This window comes from Mercenaria mercenaria, chromosome 3 (genome assembly GCF_021730395.1).
Source record: "Mercenaria mercenaria strain notata chromosome 3, MADL_Memer_1, whole genome shotgun sequence".
NCBI classification, from domain to species: Eukaryota; Metazoa; Mollusca; class Bivalvia; order Venerida; family Veneridae; genus Mercenaria; species Mercenaria mercenaria.
Genome location: NC_069363.1, coordinates 28763493 through 28790067, shown reverse-complemented (window position 1 = coordinate 28790067; position 26575 = coordinate 28763493). Strand labels below are relative to the sequence as shown.

Here is a 26575-nt window from a genome sequence, read left to right as displayed (position 1 = left end):
GATTCGTATAAAATACAACTCCAATGGATCGGCACTGTTTACCCCTGGTGATGTATATGAGACTTCTTGTACATTCAACATGAAATACTGACCTTTTGACAAACATGCTTGTTACATAACTTTCTATTCTTTTGATTATGCAGTAGATAAGATTACGGATTGTCGCCAGTAATATCCAAATTGGCACTCAATACTATGTCCAAAATGGTGAATGGTATCTGAATACAGAATCTACTGAATACAGAATTGGGACTACACTTGTTCCCTCAATCACGTATAATTTTTGAAAGACAGCCTACATTTTATCTTCTGACAATCATTCTTCCCTCAATGGAATCGGAGCTTTAAACTGTTTTGTTTTTCTATTACCACATGGTAGTCGCATTGGTTACTCCGTAACAATCATGTTATCATTAGCTGTGTATCTAACTGTAGTCACAGATGAACTACCGAAGAGATCAGATCCAATTCCAATAATGTGTGTCTATGTACACTTTGCAGTAGTGGTCAGTATGCTGGCTGCAGTAATGGTCATCTTTAACTTGAAAATTTACAGCAGAGAGAAGGATGTTCCTAAATCTTCACTGTTCAAATTCCTTGTAAAGTTTTCACATTGCTGTAGAAACAATATAGATGAAAATCAATATGACAGCAAAGACTCGGACAGTGTAAATGAACAACCGCCACATTCACTTCAAAATAACCAGAATCCAAATGGTGAAATAAAGCAAGCTTTTACTGACACTGAAGAAGATGACAGCGACAGGTTAACATGGCAAGATGTAAGCGAGACAATTGACAAAATTTCATTTTACACACTGTTCATTGTGACCTACATTCCTTCCATTATCATAATCATGAGTGTAGCATTAGCCTCTGATTACGACAATGAATCTATATACTGGTCTCTGTAATGACGAGCCAACTGTAAAATTCTGTGAAATCATTATTTGTAGGGGACTAATTTTTGAAGATTTCATGGCTGTGTCATTTCATAACATTAAATGCCAACAAATATTTAAAATACTGTCTTTTATAATTTGAAATCAACAAGATCTTGCCACTATCTCTTTTGGACGAAACCACAAAATTTTATATCCACGAAATTTAATGATTTCACAGGAGTTGAGATTCCACAAATTATAGATGTAGAAAATTCTTTTCTTGGTATTTTAACGGACATTGCAGTCAAATAGTTTTTCTGGAGGCATAACATTTTATTAATTTTGTTTTTAAAACGCATCTGCTATGTTTGCAAGTGTGAAACCATTTACTCCTTATTGATACAGATTGTTTTGTTTTTTCTTACACAATTAATAAGCTTCAGTGATCTGGTACTGATCTAAACAACCGGAAGCTGTCTGTTGGGTAGCATCCATATAAACCAAATTTAACATGATTTTCATAATGTTTAATGGACTAGATCTAGTAGCAATATGACTTCCATAGTTCACATAATTTGATGGAATTTGTCAATAGAGGAAAGTTTGTTTGTTTTGGGTTTAACGCCGTTTTTCAACAGTATTTCAGTTATGTAACGGCGGGCAGTTAACCTAACCAGTATTCCTGGATTCTGTACCAGTACAAACCTATTCTCTGCAAGTAACTGCCAACTTCCCCACATGAATCAGAGGTGGAGGACTAATGATTTCAGACACAATGTCATTTATCAAATAGTCACGGAGAACACACGCCCCGCCCGAGGATCGAACTCGTGACCCCGCGATCCGTAGACCGATGCTCTACCTACTGAGCTAAGCGGGCGGGTTCAATAGAGGAGAGAGCCATTAAGTGTGTCATTTTCTTAATACTTACATCTAATACCATATAAAGGTGATGGGCCAGCTTTCAAATGTGTCTCACTTTTCCATTCGTTCAAACTAGATTTTCAAAATAACTTTTACACTTGAAAAGCTACCTTATTTCATGACAAATGAAAATAAAAATTTTAAATCTATACTTTGAAGTCTTTTCCAGTTGGTTGATGAAACTGAATAAATAAAAAATTTGACATGCATTACAAACATGCTTTTTTCCAAAGATCAGTTAGTATAAAAAACAAGAGAACCATGATGGTCCTGAATCGCTCACCTGTCCCCACATGACCCAGTTTTGAACTGAGTATGACGTCGTTTTTTCTATTATTTGACATAGTGACCTAGTTTTTGAGCTCATGTGACCCAGCTTTGAACCTGATCTAGATATCATCAAGATAAAAATTCTGACCAATTTTCATGAAGATCCATTAAAAAATATGGCCCCTAGAGCGGTCACAAGGTTTTTCTATTATTTCACCTACTGACCTAGTTATTGATGGCACGTGACCCAGTTTCGAATTTGACCTAGATATCATCAAGGTGAACATTCTGACCAATTTTCATGAAGATCCATTCAAAAGTATGGCCTCTAGAGAGGTCACATGGTTTTTCTATTTTTAGACCTACTGACCTAGTTTTTGACCGCAGTTGACCCAGTTTCGAACTTGACCTAGATATCATCAAGATGAACATTCACACTAACTTTCATACAGATCCCATGAAAAGTATGGCCTCTAGAGAGGTCACAAGGTTTTTTTATTATTAGACCTACTGACTTAGTTATTGATGACACGTGACCCAATTTTGAACTTGACCTAGATATCATCAAGGTTAACATTCTGACCAATTTTTATGAAGATCCATTCAAAAGTATGGCCTCTAGAAAGGTCACAAGGTTTTTCTATTTTTAGACCTACTGACCTAGATTTTGACCGCACGTGACCCAGTTTCTTACTTGACCTAGATATCATCAAGGTTAACATTCTGACTAATTTTTATGAAGATCCATTCACAAGTATGGCCTCTAGAAAGGTCACAAGGTTTTACTGACCCAGTTTCGAACTTGACCTAGATATCATCAAGGTAAACATTCTGACCAATCTTCATAAAGATCCCATGAAAAATGTGTCCTCAGAGTGGTCACAAGCAAAAGTTTACGCACGGATGCAAGCACGGACGACGGACGCTGCGCGATCTCAAAAGCTCACCTTGTCACTTTGTGACAGGTGAGCTAATAAGTTGGTAACGTTAACTTTTAAACAAGTTATTCAACTTATAAGAAATTAATCCACTTGATTTCACTCCCACATTAAATAATAAGATTATTTAAAACCACTACTTTACATATCAGAATTTCCTAATATGGTTCTCTGGTCAAGATAATTTACTTTGAAATACATTTATGGCATAGGAATTGGTAATCAACAAAGAGATTCACCACATGTCAAAATCAAACCTCACATGTAAGCACATCTTGTCAAGTTTTATCAATACACACATGAAAAGACAAACCTTAAAATGGGTTTCATCAATATTAACAAGATAAACACTTATAATACTTACTGTATTTTCTGGGTGTCTCTGTAAACGTGTTATAGCTGACACACAGTTGTGTACAAAGTATGCAAGTGCTGATATACCAGTGATTATTGGGAATGTGCTTTTGAATTCTGAAAGTAAAATACTGTACTGTGCATAGTATAATAGCAGGAAGGTAGGAAGGATAAAATGGATAAATTTTAATTGCAATATTACCGAACAAAGGACAACAAGGCTGTCTGAAAGACAGCTATATCCCCCGCCGCTGTTATTGATAGTGAAAGGGTTGATGGTATTGGGTGGAAGCATTGATTTTGTAGTCCATGTTTGAGGAAATCAATGAATTTGAAAATACTTCAAGGGGTTTAGGAGATACAGAGCAGACACAAACTGGAAGGCTCAAACCTTTGACTTTGAGTTGTGACCTTGACCTTGAACCAACATGGCTGACTCATGAGTTCTGCACATCGTCTTGATGAGGTGATCATTTGACCCAAGTTTCATGAAAATCCTTCAAGGGTTTGACCTTGAGTTGTGACCTTGACCTTGAGTCGACACAGCTGATACACGAGTTCTGCACATCGTCTTGATGAGGTGATCATTTGACCCAAGTTTCACGAAAATCCTTCAAGGGGTTTAGGAGATACAGAACAAACACAAAATAGAAGGCTCAAACCTTTGACCTTGAGTTGCGACCTTGACCTTGAGCTGACATGGCTGACTCATGTGTTTTGCATATCGTCTTGATGAGGTGATCATTTGACCCAAGTTTCATGAAAATCCTTCAAGGGGTTTAGGAGATAAAGAGCGGACACAAAATGTTACAGAAGGATGCAAGATGGAAGGACAGACGGAGACCATTCCTATAACCCTACCACTCGTGGCAGGGATTAAAAAGTAATGTAAGCTTATAATTGCATTTTATTAATTTTCTATGTTTTCTTAATACATGTAATCAAATTACATTAGTTATATTATACCTGTTTACAATTGTTTAATTGATACAGCATGTATGAAATATTGAAGACAGGGATAAGGTGCAGTAAGTGGTAAAAGGGATAAAGCTGTAACAGGTACCAGATTCATATTATCTATATTCTTATGATTTCATATAATTTTTTGGGGAAAAGAAACACTTTATTGATAGACATTTTTTCAAGTTACGCTTTAAATTTCATGAAAGACAAAGAAAAATTGTCCAATGCACAAATGTAAACAAAAGAAAGCCATGTATGTCTCATATGACTAACTTTTTTCTCCAGATGACCCACTTTCAAACTGATTCTGACAAAACGTCATGCATAGTATACAGTATACTGCTTAGGAATGTAGGCTTCACAGTGTTAACAATGTTTTCCTATAAAGTGACTTAGTGACCTAGTTTTGACCCAAGATGACCTTGTTTCAAACTTGACCTTGCAGTATTGACAATGTTTTCCTATAAATTGATTCACTGATCTCGTTTTGACCTCAGACGACATTGATATCAAAAAGATAATCATTGTCACATTGCTTTGTATAGAAATCTACAAGAGCAGATAGAAAATATGTCCTTAGAGTGTTAACAAGGTTATTCTATAAATTGACCGACTGACCTAGCTGATTTTAAATGCTCCCGTTTGAAAATTAGTCTAGATAGTGAAACAATACCTGCACCCTCGTGAAATTATTACGTCCGACGCATAACTGCCCATCATGTATTAATAGTGTTAAAACACTGGTTTGTTATAAATTATTTCTTAAATACAAAGTGACAATAGTTTTTTACCCTAATTTAACCAGTCTCATTCTCAATATATTGTAATTATATATTATAATATACATTCAGTATACTAATTTTGATAAGGTTTCATGTGGATTAAGTAGAACACGTTTCTCTAGTGTGTTAATGAGTGATCTAGCTTTTCACTTAAAATCTGACTAAGATTTGATCATTCTAACCAAGTTACATTTGATCAGAAAAAAAGAGTTGCCTCTTTGAGTGCTGATAAGATTTGTATACAATTTGACCTAATGACCTAGCTTTTGACACTGACATTCCATTTTCAGCATAGACCTAGCTTTCATAAAGGCAAACGTTCTAACCAAGTTTCATATCTATCAGGTAGAAAATATGGTTACTACTGCATGTGCAAGGTTTTCCCATCATGTGACTTTTGACTTGATCCTGTTTCAGACCTGCCAGTGACTTTTACAAAAACAAAAATTCTGATACAGTTTCATCATAATATGCAAAAAAATAACTAAAATTGTTGATGATGCAAGTGGAATGGCAACCAATAAAGGACACTGTCCTAAAACAAAACATAATCTTTATTAGAAAAGCATTCCTACTGAACTTACTGTATAAATAAGATGGAGATAATGCAGTTTTCTACATTACATGGCAGATAAAAGTATGAAACAAATACAATAATCTACGAAAATCAATTCTGATGAGCTGACATACCACTTTGTTTTCATTCTGAAAATTGTGAATAGTGTAGACATTGAATGGAAGTACCGAAATATGAATCAAACAGTACAGCTGTGGAGGGAACTATTAACAGACAAACTCGCCATTTAATCATTTATTAATGCTACAGTTTTTCATTTTACGACACAGGAAACTGGGTGAACAACAAGTGTTGCAAGTGGGTAATTGTTGACTGAAACACAGACAATAATCTATGTTTCTGAGTACTTACAATATACTGGCGGTATTTTTGAGCTCTTGTGATTGACAAAACACAATTTTGAACAAAAAATGCTAATGCCGCAACTCCAGTTAAGGCCGGAAATGAATTCTTGTATTCTGTAGAATATACATTGTAAACAAGACTGGCGATTAAAACTGTATTTTTATATTGGTAACACATGAAACATGAAATTCTTATACTGGCCCCACTTTTACTAAAATTCTCAAATTGAGAAATTGTCTCAGCTAAAGATTTTGCCAGGAAAGAGGATATTCTGATGGATAAAATTTTAAATATTCACATACAATTTATCACAAACAAATTTTGTCTAAATCAAACTGATATGAAACCTCATCAGAATTTAAGACCATTTTAATTTGAGCCAAGACAATTTGAAACTTAAGAATATAAGTTAAAGTGATATCTATATTATGATTTGATGCTTTGGGCAATTCAATTCACAAATAAATCAAGGTATTTGCTAACGAATCCAATTTCATGCACAAATTAACTAAATGTACATTTTAATTATTTTTCTCAGATAAAATACGTAAACACACTCTTCAATTTACAAGTGGGCCTAAGTCACTCACTCGAAACTATTTTAGCCTTGACTATTATGTATGACACATTGAATTATGAATGGTATGGCAGCCCCTAAAATCATTTATGTGGAACCATTTGAACAAATTAGAGAGAGGATCTTACAAGGATGCTATAGACCAAGTTTGATTAAGATCTATTGAGCAGTTCATGAGAAGAATTCATTTAAAAGTTTCTCCATTTATATCTGGCAGTCTCTAAAATTAGTCAAGCCTTACTTTTCTGAACACACTTGCAAAAAATCTTACAAGGATGCTACAGACCAAGTTCGATGCAGATCTATCAAGCAGTTTGTGAGAAGTCATTAAGGTTTTTTATTTTTAGAACTGGTGGCCCCCTTAAACAATTGAAGCAGACCTACTTGCACAAATTTGAGAGAGGACCTTGCTAGGATACTACAGACCAAGTTTAGTGTAATTATAAACATTATGTAAATTGTGGACACCAGATGCCCAAAAATGGATTCCGGACCATCAATCTATACTAATAGCTTATCATGACCCTTTGGTTCAGGTGAGCTAAAATACATTCAGTAATACCTAGGGCAGATCTTAGAAGCAGCTTTTTATATTTGTTGAAAAAATATGCACTACAAAATTTATAAATCAGCATGCAGCCAAAAGCCTGTGACTTGAAATGAACAAGAGGACCATGATGGCCCCGAATCGTTCCCCTGTCTCCACATGACCCAGATTTGAACTGAGTATGACATCATTTTTTTCTATTATTTGACATAGTGACCTAGTTTTTGAGCTCATGTGACCCAGTTTTGAACTTGACCTAGATATCATCAAGATAAAAATTCTGACCAATTTTCATGAAGATCCATTGAAAAATATGGTCTCTAGAGAGGTCAAAAGGTTTTTCTATTTTTAGACCTACTGGCCTAGTTTTGGAATGCAGTTGACCCAGTTTCGAACTTGACCTAGATATCATCAGGATGAACATTCAGACCAACTTTCATACAGATCCCATGAAAAATATGGCCTCTAGAGAGGTCATAAGGTTTTTTTATTATTTGACCTACTGACCTAGTTTTTAAAGGCACGTGACCCAGTTTCGAACTTGACCTAGACATCATCAAGGTGAACATTCTGACTAACTTTCATGAAGATCCATTGAATAGTATGGCCTCTAGAGAGGTCACAATGTTTTTCTATTTTTAGACCTACTGACCTAGTTTTGGACCGCATGTGACCCAGTTTTGAACCTGATTTAGATATCATCAAGATGAACATTCAGACCAACTTTCATACAGATCCCATGAAAAATATGGCCTCTAGAGAGGTCACAAGGTTTTTTTTTTATTTGACCTACTGACCTAGTTTTTGACCACACATGACCCAGTTTCGAACTTGACCTAGATATCATCAAGATGAACATTCAGACCAACTTTCATACAGATCCCATGAAAAATATGGCCTCTAGAGAGGTCACATGGTTTTATTTATTATCTGACCTACTGACCTAGTTTTTAATGGCACGTGACCCACTTTCGAACTTGATCTAGATATCATCAATATGAACATTCCGACCATCTTTCATGAAGATCCATTGAAAAGTATGGCCTCTAGAGAGGTCACAAGGTTTTTCTATTTTTAGACCTACTGACCTAGTTTTGGACAGCACTTGACCCAATTTCGAACTTGACCTAGATATCATCAAGATGAACATTCTGACAACTTCAATAAAGATCCCATGAAAAATGTGACCTCTAGAGTGGTCACAAGCAAAAGTTTACGGACGCACAGACGCCGTGCGATCACAAAAGCTCACCTAGTCACTTTGTGACAGGTGAGCTAAAAATACAACCATCAAATTTACACTGAAATATGAAACATCTTTCATGATAGGAAGTACTCAACCTTTTCTATCTCATAAAATTAAATCATTTTGGAATTTGTACAATGAAATTTTTACTAGATCTCTTTTAACATGCAGTGCTTTAGAGAAATAATTTCACAAAATATTTAACACCCACAACAAGTGGAACAAAACAAATGTTTTTACTTTTGCATAGGCAGAGAAAATACCCCCTCAATTCATTTAAACATAATATCATATTTCAAAGTAAGTAATTTGTATTTTACTGAGTAATAAAAACTTTTAATAATATTTCAGTTTAAAATTGATAAGCTGATGTGCCTGCTACTGAAAAACAAGAGCTGTCCATAAGACAGCCAAGCTCGACTATTCGAAATATTGTCCCAGAAGCAGGAAAATATTACCCAAAAAGGTTAAATATCAAAAGAGCTTTAAGTTCAAAAGGGGGAATAATTTGACCAAAATGCATATCAGTTATGGGACTTGCTGCTATCAACTAGTTTTATAACCCCGAAGGCACATGTGAAGTTTCAATTCAATATCTGCATTAGTTTTGGAGATAGAAACTTGCATGTAAAACTTTAACCAGAATTTTCAAAGTCCAAAAGGGGGCATAATTTGCCCAAAATACATGCCAGAGTTATGGGACTTGATCCAGTGAGGTTAGTAATTGATCTAGAAAAAGAAAAAATAAGTTTCAAATCTATATGCCTTTTAGTAATAGCTGTATGTACTTGCACGCAAAACTTTAACAAGAATTTGCTTAGTCAAAAATGGGACATAATTTGGCCAAAATGAAGGTCAGAGATATGGGACTTGCTGCTATCAACTAGTTTTATAACCCCGAAGACACATGTGAAGTTTCAAATCAATATTTGCATTAGTTTTGGAGATAGTAACTTGCATGTAAAACTTTAACCAAAATTTTCGAAGTCTAAAAGGGGGCATAATTTGCTCAAAAAACATGTCAGAGTTATGGGACTTGACCCAGTGAGGTTGGTAATTGATCTAGAAAAAGAATAAATAAGTTTCAAAGCTATATGCCTTTAATTGATGGCTGTATGTACTTGCACGCAAAACTTTAACCAGAATTTTCTAAGTCCAAAAGGGGGCATAATTTGGCCAAAATGAAGGTCAGTGTTATGGGACTTGCTGCTATCAACTAGATTTATAGCCCCGAAGACACATGTGAAGTTTCAAATCAATATCTGCATTAGTTTTGGAGATAGTAACTTGCATGTAAAACTTTAACCAAAATTTTCTAAGTCTAAAAGGGGGCATAATTTGCTCAAAATACATGTCAGAGTTATTGGTCTTGACCCAGTGAGGTTGGTAATTGATCTAGAAAAAGAAAAAACTAGAACTGTCACAGGAGTGACTCATACCCCCACCATACGGTCTTGTCACAGAAGAATGGCAACCATAAGGAATCTTAAAAATACTTTGGAGTACTTCATCCTGGGCTTCCACATATAAGTAATACTAGTATTTTACTAGTATAGTAATACTAGTAAATATTTTAAATCTCTAATATTAGAGATACACTAAAAATGAATACAAAAAAGCGTCTTACCGACCCATGTTATCACGTAAAAATGTTTTTACTTTTTACATAGGACTTATAATAAAAAAGTTAGAAAAATACCTAAAATATTGAAAATCTAAAAATAGGATTTCTAAAAATAGACTAATTCCTGGAATTTAAGGGGAAGAAACTCAGTACAAAGGTTAAAAAAAGGTTACTTCCCTTTGGCTCTAAGCCAATCAGAATGAGATATAGTGAAAATACATCAAAATTAACCTTAAATTCTAGGTAAAAGGGGACACAATTCAAGAAAATATAGTGTCAGAGTTATGCACCTTGTGTCACATGATGTGGGTGATGAGTGGAACATCTATTTTAAGTCTGAATCAAATCCTATTCAGTAGTAATTGAGATATAGTGAAAATACATCAAAATTAACCTTAAATTCTAAGTAAAAAGGGGCATAATTCATGAAAAATTGGTGTCAGAGTTATGCACCTTGTGTCAATGATGTGGGTGATGAGGTGGAACATCTATTTTAAGTTGAATCAAATCCAGTTTGTAATAATTGAGATATAGTGAAAATACATCAAAATCAACCTTAAATTTAAAGTAAAAGGGGACATAATTCATAAAAAATTTATGTCAGAGTTAAGCACCTTATGCACATCATCTGGGTGATGAGGTGGAACAACTGTTTTAAGTTTGAATCAAATCCATTTAGTAATAACTGAGATATAGTGAAAATACAACAAAATTAACCTTAAATTCTAAGTAAAAGGGGACATAATTCATGAAAACTTGGTGTCAGAGTTATGCACCTTGTGTCACATGTGGGCACATGATGTGGGTGATGAGGTGGAACATCTATTTTAAGTTTGAATCAAATCCATTCAGTAGTAACTGAGATAAAGTGAAAATACATCAAAATCAACCTTAAATTCTAAGTAAAAAGGGGCATAATTCATAAAAAAATGGTGTCAGAGTTATGCACCTTACGTCACATGATGTGGGTGATGAGGTGGAACATCTATTTTAAGTTTGAATCAAATCCATTTAGTAATAACTGAGATATAGTGAAAATACAACAAAATTAATCTTAAATTCTAAGTAAAAGGGGACATAATTCATGAAAACTTGGTGTCAAGAGTTATGCACCTTGTGTCACATGATGTGGGTGATAAGGTGGAACATGTATTTTAAGTTTGAATCAAATCCATTTGGTAATTACTGAGATAATAGATTTCGGGATGCCACGGGACGGGACGCGACGGGACGCGACAAAACTGACTCCTATATACCCCCCTCAAACATGTTTGGTGGGGGTATAATAAGTTTCAAATCTATATGCCTTTTAGAAATAGCTGTATGTACTTGCATGCAAAACTTTAACCAGAATTTTCTAAGTCCAAAAGGGGAGCATAATTTGGTCAAAATGAAAGTCAGAGTTATGGGACTTACTGCTATCAACTAGTTTTATAACCCCGAAGACACATGTGAAGTTTCAATTCAATATCTGCACTAGTTTTGGAGATAGTAACTTGCATGTAAAACTTTAACCAAAATTTTCTAAGTCCAAAAGGGGGCATAATTTGCTCAAAATACATGTCAGAGTTATGGGACTTGACCCAGAGAGGTTGGTAATTGACCTAGAAAAAGAAAAAATAAGTTTCAAAGCTATATGCCTTTAATTGATGGCTGTATGTTCTTGCATGCAAAAACTTAACCAAGGTGTGACGCCAACGCCGACGCCGATGCTTGGGTGAGTAGAATAGCTACACTATTCTTCGAATAGTTGAGCTAACTAGAGAATGAATTTCATCCCATGTTAAAATGAGCAAACAATATTTTGTTTGAGGAGTTTTTAATCCTAGCTAACAAAGGGAAACTTTAATGCGTAAGATCTGCAATTTGCACTGCCTTACCTAAGCACTTGTGATATATGAGGTCTAATGCAAGGACTTTATCAATCTCCCATACAGAGTTGACTTTCTCAGAAACATTCACCACTGTCAATATCCAAACCCAATTTTGATAAAGAATTTTGACAAAAAATTAACATTTTAAAGAAAAGGCCACAATGGCTGTAAGTTGCTCACACGATATATTTATTATCTGGCCTTGAATATACATGTATGTATATCATGTTACATCATAAATGGTAGCAAATGTGTTGTGTTTAGAAAATCAAGTCAAATTTCAATGAACCTGAGAGTTGGCCTTACAAGGTTGCTACTACCATGCTAAACAAAGATCTGCCTAGCAGTTCTCCTAATAAAGAATTTCTTTTTTAGCTCTAGTGCCCCCATATGAAGAAATGTTATAGAGGACTTTATAAAAATGCTACAGACCAAGTTTGATAAAGATCCATCAAGCGGCTGAAAAAACGTTGTTAAAGTAATTTCTATTTTTTAACTCCAGCAGCCTCTATAAGGGGTCAAGCTGAACCATTTGGATAAAATAAGAGATCTTGCCAGAATGGTAGAATTCTGTTAAAGAGTTTCAGAAACGATGTTTGTGTAAATTGTGGACAATGGATTACAGATACCAGACCATCCACCCACACTACCAGCTCACCATGAACAATTTTCATGTGAGCTTAAAATGTGGCTGAATAAGTATCAGCTTTTACAATCCTTTGCATTAAACTGTGAAATGTCTGACAACTATTACATAACACAAACTACTTCAATGATACTAACAGAGACAAATGTGAGTTCAGAAATTACAACTCTGAGAGAGTGGAGCTATGTGTGTTTGTTTGTACTTACACGACGTTGTGGGTATTTTTGGGTTCGTGTAATGGCTACAACACTATTTTGACAAAAATAACCAAAGACGGCAACCCCAGTAAAGGCAGGGAATGTATTCTTGTATTCTATGAGTAGAAATACAAATAATGCTGCAGACTTAGCACCAATATAGCAAATTTAAAAGAATCTTTTCCTGGTTATCGTTGCAGAATGGAATATCTGACCTTTGGGTAACTGTTTAGATGGCAACAAGGCCCTGTCGAATTATCCCCATAACAGTTACTAAAGGGCCCAAAATTCCTATCTGAAACAATATCCAATGACATTTTTTTTTCTTGCAATCCATATTCTATAATTAACAGAATAAATACAGCAGGGTCATAATGGCCTTAAGACGCTCACCCGACCTTGACCCTTTGACCTTAAACAATCATTAATGAAGATGTTAAAGAACTTGTTATAGCGAGTGAAAAATGAACAAATCGCTGATGATGAATACTGACAATAAATCGATAATCAACTTTTATTTATGCAAATTGCAAAGGTATAAACAATTTTGAACTTGAAATTTCAGAAAGTACAGATCTGTAACTGTACCGAGTGCATTACCTACCCTGCTACTGTTGATCGTCTCTCAATTACAGTCATCAACTTTCGATAAATTGAGGCCAGATAGATGACAGACATACAACAGTCCTAAAAACTCACAATGTGCACTTTGTGCTCAGATAAGCTAGAAAGTTAATAGAAATATCAAATAATATCTTCAAGACTTAGTTGTATTTCTACTGTATGTGACCCCCTGTTACCAGTATTTTCTCAGGTCTGATTCAAACCAATCTACATATTTCATTGATATGAAAACATTATTTATGTATTAAACTTACCATGTACATATACTGGACTAGTACTGTCATGGAAATCAAGATGAATTCCCCAACTAATCGCATTTTTCATGGCAAAACAAACTAAATATGTTACTGATATAGTACCTGAAATGGCATACAAAACATCAATTTATGCAGTTTTTTTAAGTATATCATAAATATGTACGATTTCAAATGTTTAACTCATTTCATTTTCATTCTATGAAATGTGAATGTTATGTGTAACACAGAAGTAGAGCATTCTTTCAGTACATAGAGCAATGTTTTACAAAACAGGTTATTAAATTAAACAGACCACACTGGCTTTAATGTTTAAAAATTATCTACCATTCTTCACAATTGACCATGATTAGGGATAAAAATGCAATGTTAATGGGTTTTCTGCAGTTATTCAAAATAAATTCCATTTAGTGACTATATGTATGTATATGTACATTTTGTATATACATGTAAACAAAATATTTCAGTAGATTCATTCAAATATGCTTTAAACAATTTACATGTTATTCTATGACTGCATTCAAAATTTCACCTAAATGTGGTTTTAAATAATAAATGAATTTTCTTACCTAGGGCATTGAACTTTGTAAAGAATGTTGGTGATTTGAAGTTAATGAGAGGAAGTACAACCACTACAAGCATTATGGGTACAGTCTTCTGCTCATCCCACCATCTTGAGAATGTTGCATCATGGGAATGGTCACTGGTTGTCATGGAAATGTTCGGTGAAGTGTGGCTATGATTGGCATGTGGAGATTTTGAGGGACAAATAGGATCTGAAAATATTTCACTCTATCAGCATGAGAACCAATTGATGTACAGTCGAGTCCACTTAATACGAACTCGCTTGATACGAATTTTCGGCAATAACGAACAAAACCCGGATTCCCCGGCTGAGTCCTTCTATTTCTTTGTAAAATTATTTCGGTAATAGCGAACTCGCTTCATACGAATTTTCGGGAGATACGAACACATTTTGGAAGTCCCAATGAGCTAAAATGTTACAAGTTTCCATTTTTTGATACAAACTATTTTTAGATGTCGGCGGCCATATTTTTGCTTCGCTTGATCTTTTAACAGTTTGAATCCGTACAGTGCTGATATTTAATCAAAGTGATTATCACCTGTAATCGATAAATACATAATAAAGAGATTAACACTATGCATGCAGTTATTTTATTCATCACAATCGAGTTCAAGTAATAATGTCTTTAGCAATTGAGCGATAATCACTGTCATTTGTACACCTGTCCATAAAAATATAATTTCATTGTACGTTTCCTGTGTATCTATATAAGTGCTATAAACAGTTGATGATTAAATACATTTGTACATTAAAATTTATTTTTCATACATTTTTACGTCTTTAAGTATGAATTTTGTTGACTTGTTTCACTGTTAACTGAATACACTCACTTGATCAATTAAAACTACTAATGAACACTGTTCACTACTGTATTTTTATTTATCGGAAGCTATTCACCGGCGATACCGGTGATACTGCCCAACTTGCTCGGGCAAATTATCCGGGAGTCATACATTCGTTAATACGAATTTCGTTTGATACGAGCGTATTGCCCAGGACCCGAAGAGTTCGTATAAAGCGAGTTTGACTGTATATCCCACTGTCCAACATATGATGTAAAAATTAGAATTTTTTTTTAAAAAGTTTTAGATCTCCTACTGGTATAAAATTTATTATAACCATGGAATATATTATACAAGTACTTCCACTCCATTTGTATTACAAATATCCATGGTTTTGTAGTAACAGCAGTCTGCAATGTACTTATCAACCCTTTAGCAGAATTAATCTGTAATGGGCATAATAAATTCAAGATTTCAGGAATGGCAAAATTTAGTCATAAAAGGAAAGTAACACCACAAAATATTGGTGGACTGTTATGGTCACAATAGCCTAAATAGTTTCCCCTATATATTCTATATAAAACTGACCTGTTTCAAAGAGCTACCAAACATAGCTAGACCCATTTCAGAGAACAAATCCTTACCTCATTTTAAAGAGTTATGATAAAACTGATATAAAATGAAGAGAAAAGTAGGGGTCATGTATCTTCTAAGAAAGATTTCTCTGGTCACATTTACTTACTGTAAACTGACATCAAAATCACACTGCTGTGACCTGCAAGTACTACTCATACTAAAATGGAGCTTGACTTCACCAAATACAACCTGCTCTCCCATTTTTCCTACCAAAATGTCAACAATACATGCACAATGAAATTTAAACAAAAACTAGCCTCAATTTAGATCTCTGTTGCCATGCCAAGTGAAAAATTAGTGTTCAAATACCTGGCAGCCATTACACGACTAGACCAGATGGCTCCCACGCTGGTTCCTTTAGTTTAGTTAGGCCTATAAGAAAAACTGTTTTTCTGTAATAGTCTCAATTTCATTTGTATCGTACCAGTAACACATCTGCATGAAAAATACCAAGTTTCTGCTTGATTAAATCAGTTTTCCAGGTTTTATGGCATTTTCAGTAACGCGTGTCCCTGCGCCAGTTTTCCTTCAAAACTGATGTCGCGACATAATTTTTAACCAGTTCTTGTAGCCAGAGCTGGTTTTTGCCCTATTTCATAAATTTTCACCATAATTTGCAAGCAAATTACACATTAACACTTTGAAATATACCAAATGTCCCCTCTGAAAGGTATAGATGGGCATAATTTAGAGAGCAAATTTGCATTTTTTAAAAAAAATACCCCCAAGACAGTGAAAATGTGATTTTTTGGGTTTTTACCAATTTTTGCAGCAAAATTTCAATGAAATGCTCATTTTTTACCAAAATCTGACCAAACTAGTTCATTTATATCAATATCTGGACAAATCTCATTTTTTGCCCACATTTTCTTATAGGTCACAATAGCCTAAATAGTTTCCCCTATATATTCTATATAAAACTGACCTGTTTCAAAGAGCTACCAAACATAGCTAGACCCATTTCAGAGAACAAATCCTTACCTCATTTTAAAGAGTTATGATAAAACTGATATAAAATGAAGAGAAAAGTAGGGGTCATGTATCTGCTAAGAAAGATTTCTCTGGTCACATTTACTTACTGTAAACTGACATCAAAATCACACTGCTGTGACCTGCAAGTACTACTCATACTAAAATGGAGCTTGACTTCACCAAATACAACCTGCTCTCCCATTTTTCCTACCAAAATGTCAACAATACATCCACAATGAAATTTAAACAAAAACTAGCCTCAATTTAGATCTCTGTTGCCATGCCAAGTGAAAAATTAGTGTTCAAATACCTGGCAGCCATTACACGACTAGACCAGATGGCTCCCACGCTGGTTCCTTTAGTTTAGTTAGGCCTTATTATTATCATTATATACCTGTGTACCAACAGTGAATTCAATTCATTCAACCTTTCAAAAGTTTAGATTTTGTTTCTGTCACTTATTATTTTTAATTGTATATATGTTTGTCTTGTTTGGTTTTATTTATGTTTTATATTCATGCTTTGTTAATGTAGATAGGCATTTTTTTTCATTGCATTGAATTTGTAATTGATTTTTTGCAATATACTAGTATTCTGTAAAGCACATCTGAACATAAAAAAAGTGCTATATAAATGTGGTATAGTAATAATTATTCTGTCACTAAATAAGACAGCTCTATCAAAGCTGCAATTTTCCTTAACCCTTTCCCACATCGATACGTTTATCACCGTATCTATCGATTACCAAACAGAAACGTATTGACCCGTGTCTATCGGTTACCCGATAGAAACGTATAATACCGATTAACGACCATTTGAACAGAATCGTTTTATCCCGTGTCTCATAATCAATCGCTTTATTTTCGTTCTTTTCCTAAAGAAACAAATTCCGGATGTTTACTAACTCAAAATATGGGATTTCGTCACCATAATTTACGTACAAGATCATGTGGTTACTATTTAAATATATTGAGTACTTTGCAAAGAAAGACACCGGGGTTTTTTCCTACATGTGCACGACGCTACGTCATGAAAAATTACTGAGAAAACTGCTTGCAACTGGCCGGTTCGCGGGACTTTCCACGTTCTAAAAATAACAACCATTTAACATCTAAGTATTTTTAAATGTGTTAGGTCGTGAAGGTCACACGTGATACATGCAAATTTCCCCTAAACAACAGTGTGTGTTTACGATGGCTTAGAATTTATGGCCTTACATAACGGGAAGTGTTAATCAAAACAGAAGGATCGCGGCTTCCAAATATTTTATGACACCCCAAGAGTTAATTGCAGCGGAAGTCACCCGTGATGTACCGACGTTTGATCATCAAAATATTACGTAATATTATCTAAAAAATATTTTAAGTTTTAGCACAAGAATACTGTAGTCGGTTACGAATCTTGATCTCAGCGTTCTTTTTGCACTTTCAGAAATTTTACGATCCGTTATTTGTGTCGTGTTATTCAGTTTGATGGTTGTTTTTTTTTATATAAATACTTACCGATTCCGATTCGGAAGATAAGTCTATTAACTATAAATCAAACTTTCAAACATCAAAATGAAATTGTATATGAATTTCAATGTGAAAGTAATCCAAAACAGAATTTTATGCCTAAAAATATAATTCCCTTACTTTAACACTTTATATCTTCAAAACTCAAAGAGAAACTACAATAAATTTTGTATCATCGGAAAGAGAATTTAAATTGCTATAAACTTTATATCAACAAAAATAATGTCAAACTTTCAGAAAATAATGGCATTTTTAACATGAGTATGTGTAATTGCAAAATAATGCCAACACCTCTGTTCAGATAAGACAGTCACGCTTATCAGCCATATACCAATTATTGATTATTGATTATCACTTATCAGTGTTATGTAAAAGAGGTTACTTTAGCTTCTGTTCTGTGTGGTAAAGGGTTAATATTAGTTTTTGGTGATAAAACCACTGATTTAGCTGGGAGAAACAAATGCTTTGTAGAACTTCTGGAGGAACTGAGTTGATATCTAACTCACCTGAGCTTCCTTTTGTGGAGACCTCGTCACCCTGTGCATGATCTGAAATACATTCAATGATTTTCTTAGCAGAGGATTAAATGCTGATATACCTGTAGTAGATTTAAACTATATACTTCTACTCTAATCACCCTGGAGACTATAAACCATGCAATATTAAGAACAATACTTCAACAAATCTGTGTAACAAGTCAGACCACCTAGAAAGAAGTGTATACAAATAGGCAGACAAGGGTTATACAGCACACACTGATTTGAAGAACAGTCTCATGATACAGGCTTGCCATCTTACCAGCAATCAAAGATCTTCTGAGTTCAGAGACTGGTTTCAAAAATTACTTTTATAACCTTGGTTCCATGAGAACTTATGTAATTGCTAACTTCTTCCCAATCTCTACTAAATATTGAGGTTTCAAAGAAAACATATTTTGTTACAGTCACTCAGGCACAATCTAAGTCAAATGGTGACTTCTACCAAAAGAATGAACAAGAGGGTCATGATGACCCTGGATCGCTCACCTGAGTAATATGAGCTACATGTTTCAAATGTCAAACTGATGATAAAATATTAAGAATGTCAGTAGGTCACATTCGTGGTCAATGAAATTCAATTTTATGATTTGTGTGCAAAACTGTGTATGTCATCAAAATTTCAAGGCTGTATATTAAAAAACAAGAAAGTAGGTCAGTAGGTCAAGGTCACAGTCAAGTGACATCATATTACTTGGGGTCATCAGGTAATTATAATTAAACAGTCTTGGAAATAGGATCAGATGATTTTTTAAGTATTTTTCCTATATAACTCACATAATAACTAAGTGACCCCAGGGCGGGGCCTCTTTTAACCCCAGAGGCATAATTTGAACAATTTTGGTAGAGGACTACTAGACAATGCACCATACCAAATATCAAAAGCCTAGGTCATATGGTTTCAGACAAGATGATTTTTAAAGCTTTTTCCTATATAAGTCTATATAAAATTTGGGACCCCCAGAGCAGGGCCTCTTTTCACCCAAGGGGTTCAATTTGAACAATTTTGGTTGAGGACCATAAGACAATGCAACAAATTAAATATCAAAGGTCTAAGTGTTGTGGTTTCAGACAAGAAGGTTTTTAAACTTTTTTTCCTATATAAGTCTATGTAAAACTTGGGACCCCCGAGGCGGGGCCATATTTGACCCTAGGGGGATAATTTGAACAATTTTGGTAGAGGACCACTAGATGATGCCACATTAGCTATCAAAGTCCTAGGCCCTGTTGTTTTGGACAAGAAGATTTTTAAAGTTTTTCCTTTCGGCTGCCATGGCAATCAGAGTTCTGCATGGAATTCAATTCTTTGAACAATTTTGAAATGGGGCCACCCAAGGATCATTCCTGTGAAGTTTGGTGTAATTTTGCCCAGTGGTTTTCAAGAAGAAGATTTTTTTAGAAATTTTCCTATATAAGTCTATGTAAAACTTGGGACTCTTGGGGTGGGGGCCATATTTGATCTAAGGGGGATAATTTGAACAATCTTGGTAGAGGACCACTAGATGATGCTACATACCAAATATTAAAGCCCTAGGCCATGTGGTTTTGTACAAGAAGATTTCAAAGTTTTCCCTATATAAGTCTATATAAACCATGTAACCCCCGGAGCGGGGCCATATTTGACCCTCGGGGGATAATTTGAACAATTTTGGTAGAGGACCACTAGATGATGTTACACACCAGATATCAAAGCCCCATGCCCTGTGGTTTTGGACAAGAAGATTTTTAAAGTTTTTCCTTTCGGTTGCCATGGCAACCAGAGTTCTGCATGGAATTCAATTCTTTGAACAATTTTGAAAGGAGCCACCCAAGGATCATTCCTGTGAAGTTTGGTGTAATCCTGCCCAGTGGTTTTCAAGAAGAAGATTTTTTTAGAAATTGTTGACGCACGACGGAGGACTGACGACGGACATCAAGCAGTCACAATAGCTCACCTTGTCACTTTGTGACAGGTGAGCTAAAAACTAATTTATTCCTTTTTCTCTACTTATGCCAAAACCAAAAAAAAATCTGAATTTAGGGCAATGCTTCCGAAAAACTTAGGTAGGATAGGGACTGAGTTTTTTTTTTTTTATTAAAATCAAAACATTGAAAATTGTAGCAGATGCCCAAGATAAAAGTTACATTATGTTTAAATTTATACCTATAACTAGAAGATGCTTTTGTAGAAAAGCGCATGTCTCCCCAAGTGCACAGTCTTAATAGGCAAGAAGTCAATAGAGTACAGGAGTGAAAGTCAAAGAGACCCTGATAGTTGGCTGCAATAGGGATCATCTACCTTGCATGTCCAATCATCCTATGAAGTTTCAACATTCTGGGTCAGGTGCTTCTCAAATTATTGATCGAAAACCGTTTTCCATGTTCAGGTCACTGTGACCTTGACCTATGATCGAATGACCCAAAAATCAATAGGGGTCATCTACTCCACATGTCCAATCATCCTATGAAGTTTCAACATTCTGGGTTAAGTGGTTCTCAAGTATTTGATTGGAAAGGTTTTTCCATGTTCAGGCACCTGTGACCTTGACCTTAGCTCAAGTGACCCCAAAAATGTTAAAGGTCATCTACTCTGTAAGTCCTATCATCGTATGAAGTTTGAAGGTTCTAGTTCATATGATTCTCAAGTTATTGACCGGAAACTGTTTTCCATGTTCTGGTCTCTGTGACCTTGACCTTTGATCAAATGACCCAAAAATCAATAGGGGTCATTTACTCTATATGACCAAATTCATCCTATTAAGTTTCAACATTCTAGGTCAAGTGGTTCTCAAGTCACTGATCAAATATGGTTTTCCATGTTCAGAGCCCCTGTGACCTTGACCTTTGATCTAGTAACCCCCAAAATAATAGGGATCATCTACTCTGTAAGCCCTAGCTAAGTATGAAGTTTGAAGTGTCTAGGTCAAATGGTTCTCCAGTTATTGATCAAAAATGAAGTGTGATGGACGGTAGGCCCCTGTGACCCTGACCTTTGATGGAGTGACCCCAAAAACAATAGGGGTCATCTACCTCGTAAGTCCTATCACTCTATGAAGTCTGAAGTTCTAGGTCAAATGGTTCTCAAGTTAATGACCGGAAATGGTTTTTCATGTTCAGGCCCCTGTGACCTTGACCTTTAACAGAGTAACCCAAAACTCATTAGGTCATCTACTCTGCATGTCCAATCATCCTATGAAGTTTCAACATTCTGGGTCAAGTGGTTCTCAAGTTATTGATCGGAAATGGTTTTCCATGTTCAGGCCCCTGTGACCTTGACCTTTGATGGAGTGACCCCAAAAGCAATAGGAGTCGTCTACTCCATAAGCTCTGTCACCCTATAAAGTTTGAAGGTTCGAAGTCAAATGGTTCTCCGGTTATTGATCTGAAATTGTGCCGGCCGGACCAAAGGACAGGGCAAAAACAATGTGTCTCCCCCAGTGGGGTGGCGGGAGGTGTCATAATAACTACATACCGTTACTGGATTAAACTAAATCCATTGGATTAATGGGGCCATTACACTGAATGTGTAATAAAAAAAACATTCTTTCTCCCAAACTTTTGAAAGAAGTTGGCAAGGGAGCGTGGTGAGGGAGTAATTACTTACAGTGTTGGGTTGCACAAAATAAAACATAGAATTTAAATATAAGTAAAGGTCTGTTGTACTACCTTTGTAATTAAAACTGCTGTAAATAATCATCCCACTTACGATATATGAAGGTTACAACATTATATAAAAAGTTTGACAGAAGTATCCAGTACACTATCATCCCTCCAAGCAGTGTCAGAAGCGATGAAACAAATGCTATAACCTCTGCCCAGCGACCCAAATACTCTTTGCATACATCAGAAAATTCAATCACTTCATTGGTACTCTCTGAAATATTTTATAAAATATTTTATTATTTTATTGGCAGTTGGTTGCTTCTTGCTGCAGTCAGCCTGTAAAGTCAGAGAAATTTTATATATACATTTTATAACAAGTACAAATTCCTTTTGTACATCACAGATCAAGTTTACTATTATCAGCAATAAGAAAACCTTATGACTGTGCAATTTGAAACTACACACAACTTTGAAACAAGAGGTCTATAATGGTCCAGAATTCCACAGCTCTTAAAGGTTATAACTTTGGAAGAGATTTATCCACATAAAATTTAATCTTACTTAATTTGAAAACTGGCTTGCAGATTCAGAGGAAAGCCATCGACAAATGTGTCTTTTACATTTCTTTTTTTTTTCTTGTATCAGTTGTAATTCCAATTTATCACAAAACCATAGTACTTTTAAATAACATGACTGTAGTCTGCATTTTTTTCTGGGAATGGCCCTGAAAATGTTACAACTTTTTGCAAAACTGCTACATAAAGAAAGCAGCATTGGCAGATTTTTCTGTTTGTAACTCTGGTAGTCACTTTTTCACAGTTATGTCAGACAATTTCAAATAATCTGAATATTCTTGGCAGAAAGTCACCTTAGGAATATTTCAAAGAAATTCCTTCAAAATCCCACCAGTGGTCTACAAGGAAATGCTGTTTGAAGAGTTGTCTATTCTTAGATCTTGTAATTGAAATGGAATGATCTGAACATTCTTGGTATAGGGTCACCCAAGATTAACTTGTGTGAAATAATTCTAAAATCATGATTCCAGGAATTGTTTCTGACAAAAATATCTTTACAGTTCTCACTATATGCATACAGGGAACAGTGACCCATGCATTTAGAAAGTGGGATGATCCGATCAGATTTGGTAGAGGGTCACCTAAGGAACATTTCTGTAAAATTATGTTGAAATCACACCAGCAGTTTCTGACAACAAGTTTCTCAAAGTTCAAACTTTAGCTAAATAATGAAAACCTCTCAATCTGGCTGGTGGCCACGAGTTTTAACAAGAGGGCCATGATGGCCCTATATCGCTCACCTGAGTGAAAGAGAACATATGCAATATTTAATCAGATCTGTGTTATTGCTAATAATAACTGTGCTCAGTGATAATCCAGAGGGTGACTGTTCATAACCAACAGGATATCATTTCTATGGCAAGCAAAATTTTAAACATTGCAGACCTTTTTGACTCAAATATGACAAACTTCATTTATCAATTTATATTTTTTTATTTATAGACAATTTAACATTTTAAACTTATCAAAAAATTCCTATATACGTCTATGTAAAACTTGGGACCCCTAGGGCAGGGCCTCTTTTCACCCCAGGGGCATAATTTGAACAATCTTGGTAGAGGACCACAAGGCAATGCTACATACCAAATATCAAAGGCCTAGGTCTTGTGATTTCAGACAAGAAGATTTATAAAAAATTTTCCTATATAAGTCTATGTAAAACTTGGGACACCCCGGGTGGGACCTCTTTTCAACTTAGGGGCATAATTTGAATAATCTTGGTAGAGGACCACTAGGCAATGCAACATACCAAATATCAAAAGCCTAGGCCGTGCAGTTTCAGACAAGAAGATTTTAAAAAAAATTTCCTATATAAGACTATGTAAAACTTGGGAGTAGGTCTTGTGGTTTCAGACAAGAAAATTTTTAAAGTTTTTTTCCTATATGTCTATATAAATTTTGGGACCCCCGGGGCGGGGCCTCTTTTCACCTCAGGGGCATAATTTGAACAATCTTCATAGAGAACCATTAGATGATGTTACAGGCCAAATACAGAGGCTCTACGCCTTGCGGTTTTGGACAAGAAAATTTTCAAAGTTTTTCCTTTTGGTTGCCATGGCAACCAGAATTCTGTATGGAATTCAATTCTTTGAACAATTTTGAAAGAACACCATCCAAGGAACATCCCTGTGAAGTTTCATCAAAATTGGCCTGTTGGTTTAGGAGGAGATGTTGTTTAAAGGAAAGTGTGGACAGACGACGGACGGACGACAGACGGATGATGGACGGACGGACATACAACAGACGGAGGCCAGACAGTGAGCAATCACAATACCTCACCCTGAGCACTTTGTGCTCAGGTGAGCTAACAAAGCATAAGGATGTGAAGGACTTTGGTAGAATGTCACAAAAGAAAATATTTCATCTATAACCATATTATAAAAGAAACCCTGTTGGCCATTTATTTTTGAGGCAAAATGACCTGAAGGAATTTGTTAGAGGCTCATTTTGAAATCAGATATGAAGTTTCTGAAAGTTTCCACTACAGCTATATAAGGAAGAACAACTCTGCCCCTGATTGCTATGCTTTACACATAGCAAAATGATCTCAAGGAATCTGTTAGCAGTTACCCAAGAAACATTTGTGAAATTATTTTAAATCTGGCCAGTGGTTTCTAAGGGGGTCTTTAAAGGTTTTCCTTTCAGCTGCCATGTCAACCAAAATTCTGCATTATGCGCTGACATTGATTTATAAGAATATGAAAAGGGACTACCAAAGGAACATTCCTGTGAAGTTTGGTAAAAACTGACTTCAATGCTTGAGAAAATTTGAGTGAAATGATGGACAGTTCATGGACATCAATTGAAATGAGCACTTCTTGTTAAGCTAAAAAAAAAAAAAAATTATGAAGACTTTAAATGACTTATTTCAGAATATTCATTGCTTTGTTAACTTACTTGTGCATTTAACAGCATGTAGTATTCTGTAGCTTGTATAGAGCATCAACGCAGCCGAAGCCAACAGGAGTATTATACCACATGTAAAACCAGCCTGAAAAAAAAACGCATTTTGGTTGTAGAGTACTCAACTAAGTTACATAGTTGTCTTTATCAATTTTGGTGGAGGGATATGCAAGAAAATATGTGAAATTATTTTGAAATTGAGCAAGCTATTCCTCACAATAAATAAACTGTGCAAAATGTGACTTTACTTTCAAGTGGCCATAGTTTTGACATACCAGAATAATTTGAACAAAATTTCACCTGGGTACAAGGTCATCAAAGAACACTATTGCCAAATTATTTCAGACTGGACCAGTAGCTTACAACATGAGGATATCTTAAGATATTCTGTTGTTAATTTTGCAAGCCATATTTTTTGAAGAATTAAAATAATCTGAAAAACCTTAGCAGAGATTCACCAAAGAAGCATGCGCCTGACATTATTCACAAATTTGCCAGTGGTTCCAGACTAGGATATTTTTCAAGTTTTCAATAAAGCCATATAGAGAAAACTAGCCCAGACCCATGAAAGACGTTTTATTTTTTATTTTGTTGGGTTTATTGTCGTACCAACACAATTTTACGTCATATGGCAACTTTCCAGCTTTAATGGTGGAGGAAGACCCCAGGTGCCCCTCCTTGCACAATTTCATCACGAGCGGGCACCTAGGTAGAACCACCGACCTTCCGTAAGCCAGCTGGATGGCTTCCTCACATGAAGAATTCTACGCCCCAAATGAGGTTTCGAACCCACATCGATGAGTGGCAAATGGTTTGAAGTCAATGACTCTAACCACTCTGCCACGGAGGCCCCTCATGAAAGACATATCTTTATAACAAATCATACTAATTATTTTTCACAGACTGAAATGTTCTTTAAATAAGTCAACACAGCTTGAAAAGACTTTGATACAAGTATGTCAAAGGAACATTATTGTGAAATTGTTTTGAAATTTGGCCAACAGTTTCTGCTGAGAAAATCTTTGAGGGAGTATTCCTGGAAAGTTTGGTCAAAATTGCCTGTGTGATTTTAGGAGATGTGGATGACAGACGGAACAAGAGCACCGCCTTGCGGGTGCTGACGCTCATCTGATTTTTTTTGTGTAATAGAAATATTGTCCTACCCATGATTTTCTAAGTCTAAAAAGGGCCATCATTCTTGCAAAAAGCAGGATAGAGTTATGTTTCTTGATGTACAGTGTCCACTTATGATGGTGAAAAACTGTTGCAAGTTTTAAAGCAATAGCTTTGATAGTTTATGAGAAAAGTTGACTTAAACATAATACTCAACCAAGAAAATGATTTTCTAAGTCCAAAAGGGGCA

The 26575-nt window shown here is 35.3% G+C and overlaps 1 protein-coding gene across 3 annotated transcripts in view; it reads right to left on the bottom strand.

The window, feature by feature from the left end:
* Positions 1 to 26575, bottom strand: part of LOC123525200 (sodium-coupled neutral amino acid transporter 9-like) — a 77271-nt gene that overhangs the window by 28539 nt on the left and 22157 nt on the right. For 2 of the 3 annotated variants that reach the window (XM_045304053.2, XM_045304054.2), the window contains exons 5-10: positions 25207 to 25300; positions 22338 to 22505; positions 18623 to 18664; positions 14196 to 14402; positions 13627 to 13731; positions 3381 to 3487 (exon numbers count right to left, since the gene is read on the bottom strand). In XM_045304053.2, the coding sequence (XP_045159988.2) occupies positions 3381 to 3487; positions 13627 to 13731; positions 14196 to 14402; positions 18623 to 18664; positions 22338 to 22505; positions 25207 to 25300 (723 nt within the window). The remainder of the gene's footprint in view (positions 1 to 3380; positions 3488 to 13626; positions 13732 to 14195; positions 14403 to 18622; positions 18665 to 22337; positions 22506 to 25206; positions 25301 to 26575) is intronic. The other variant, XM_045304055.2, reaches the window with a different exon arrangement.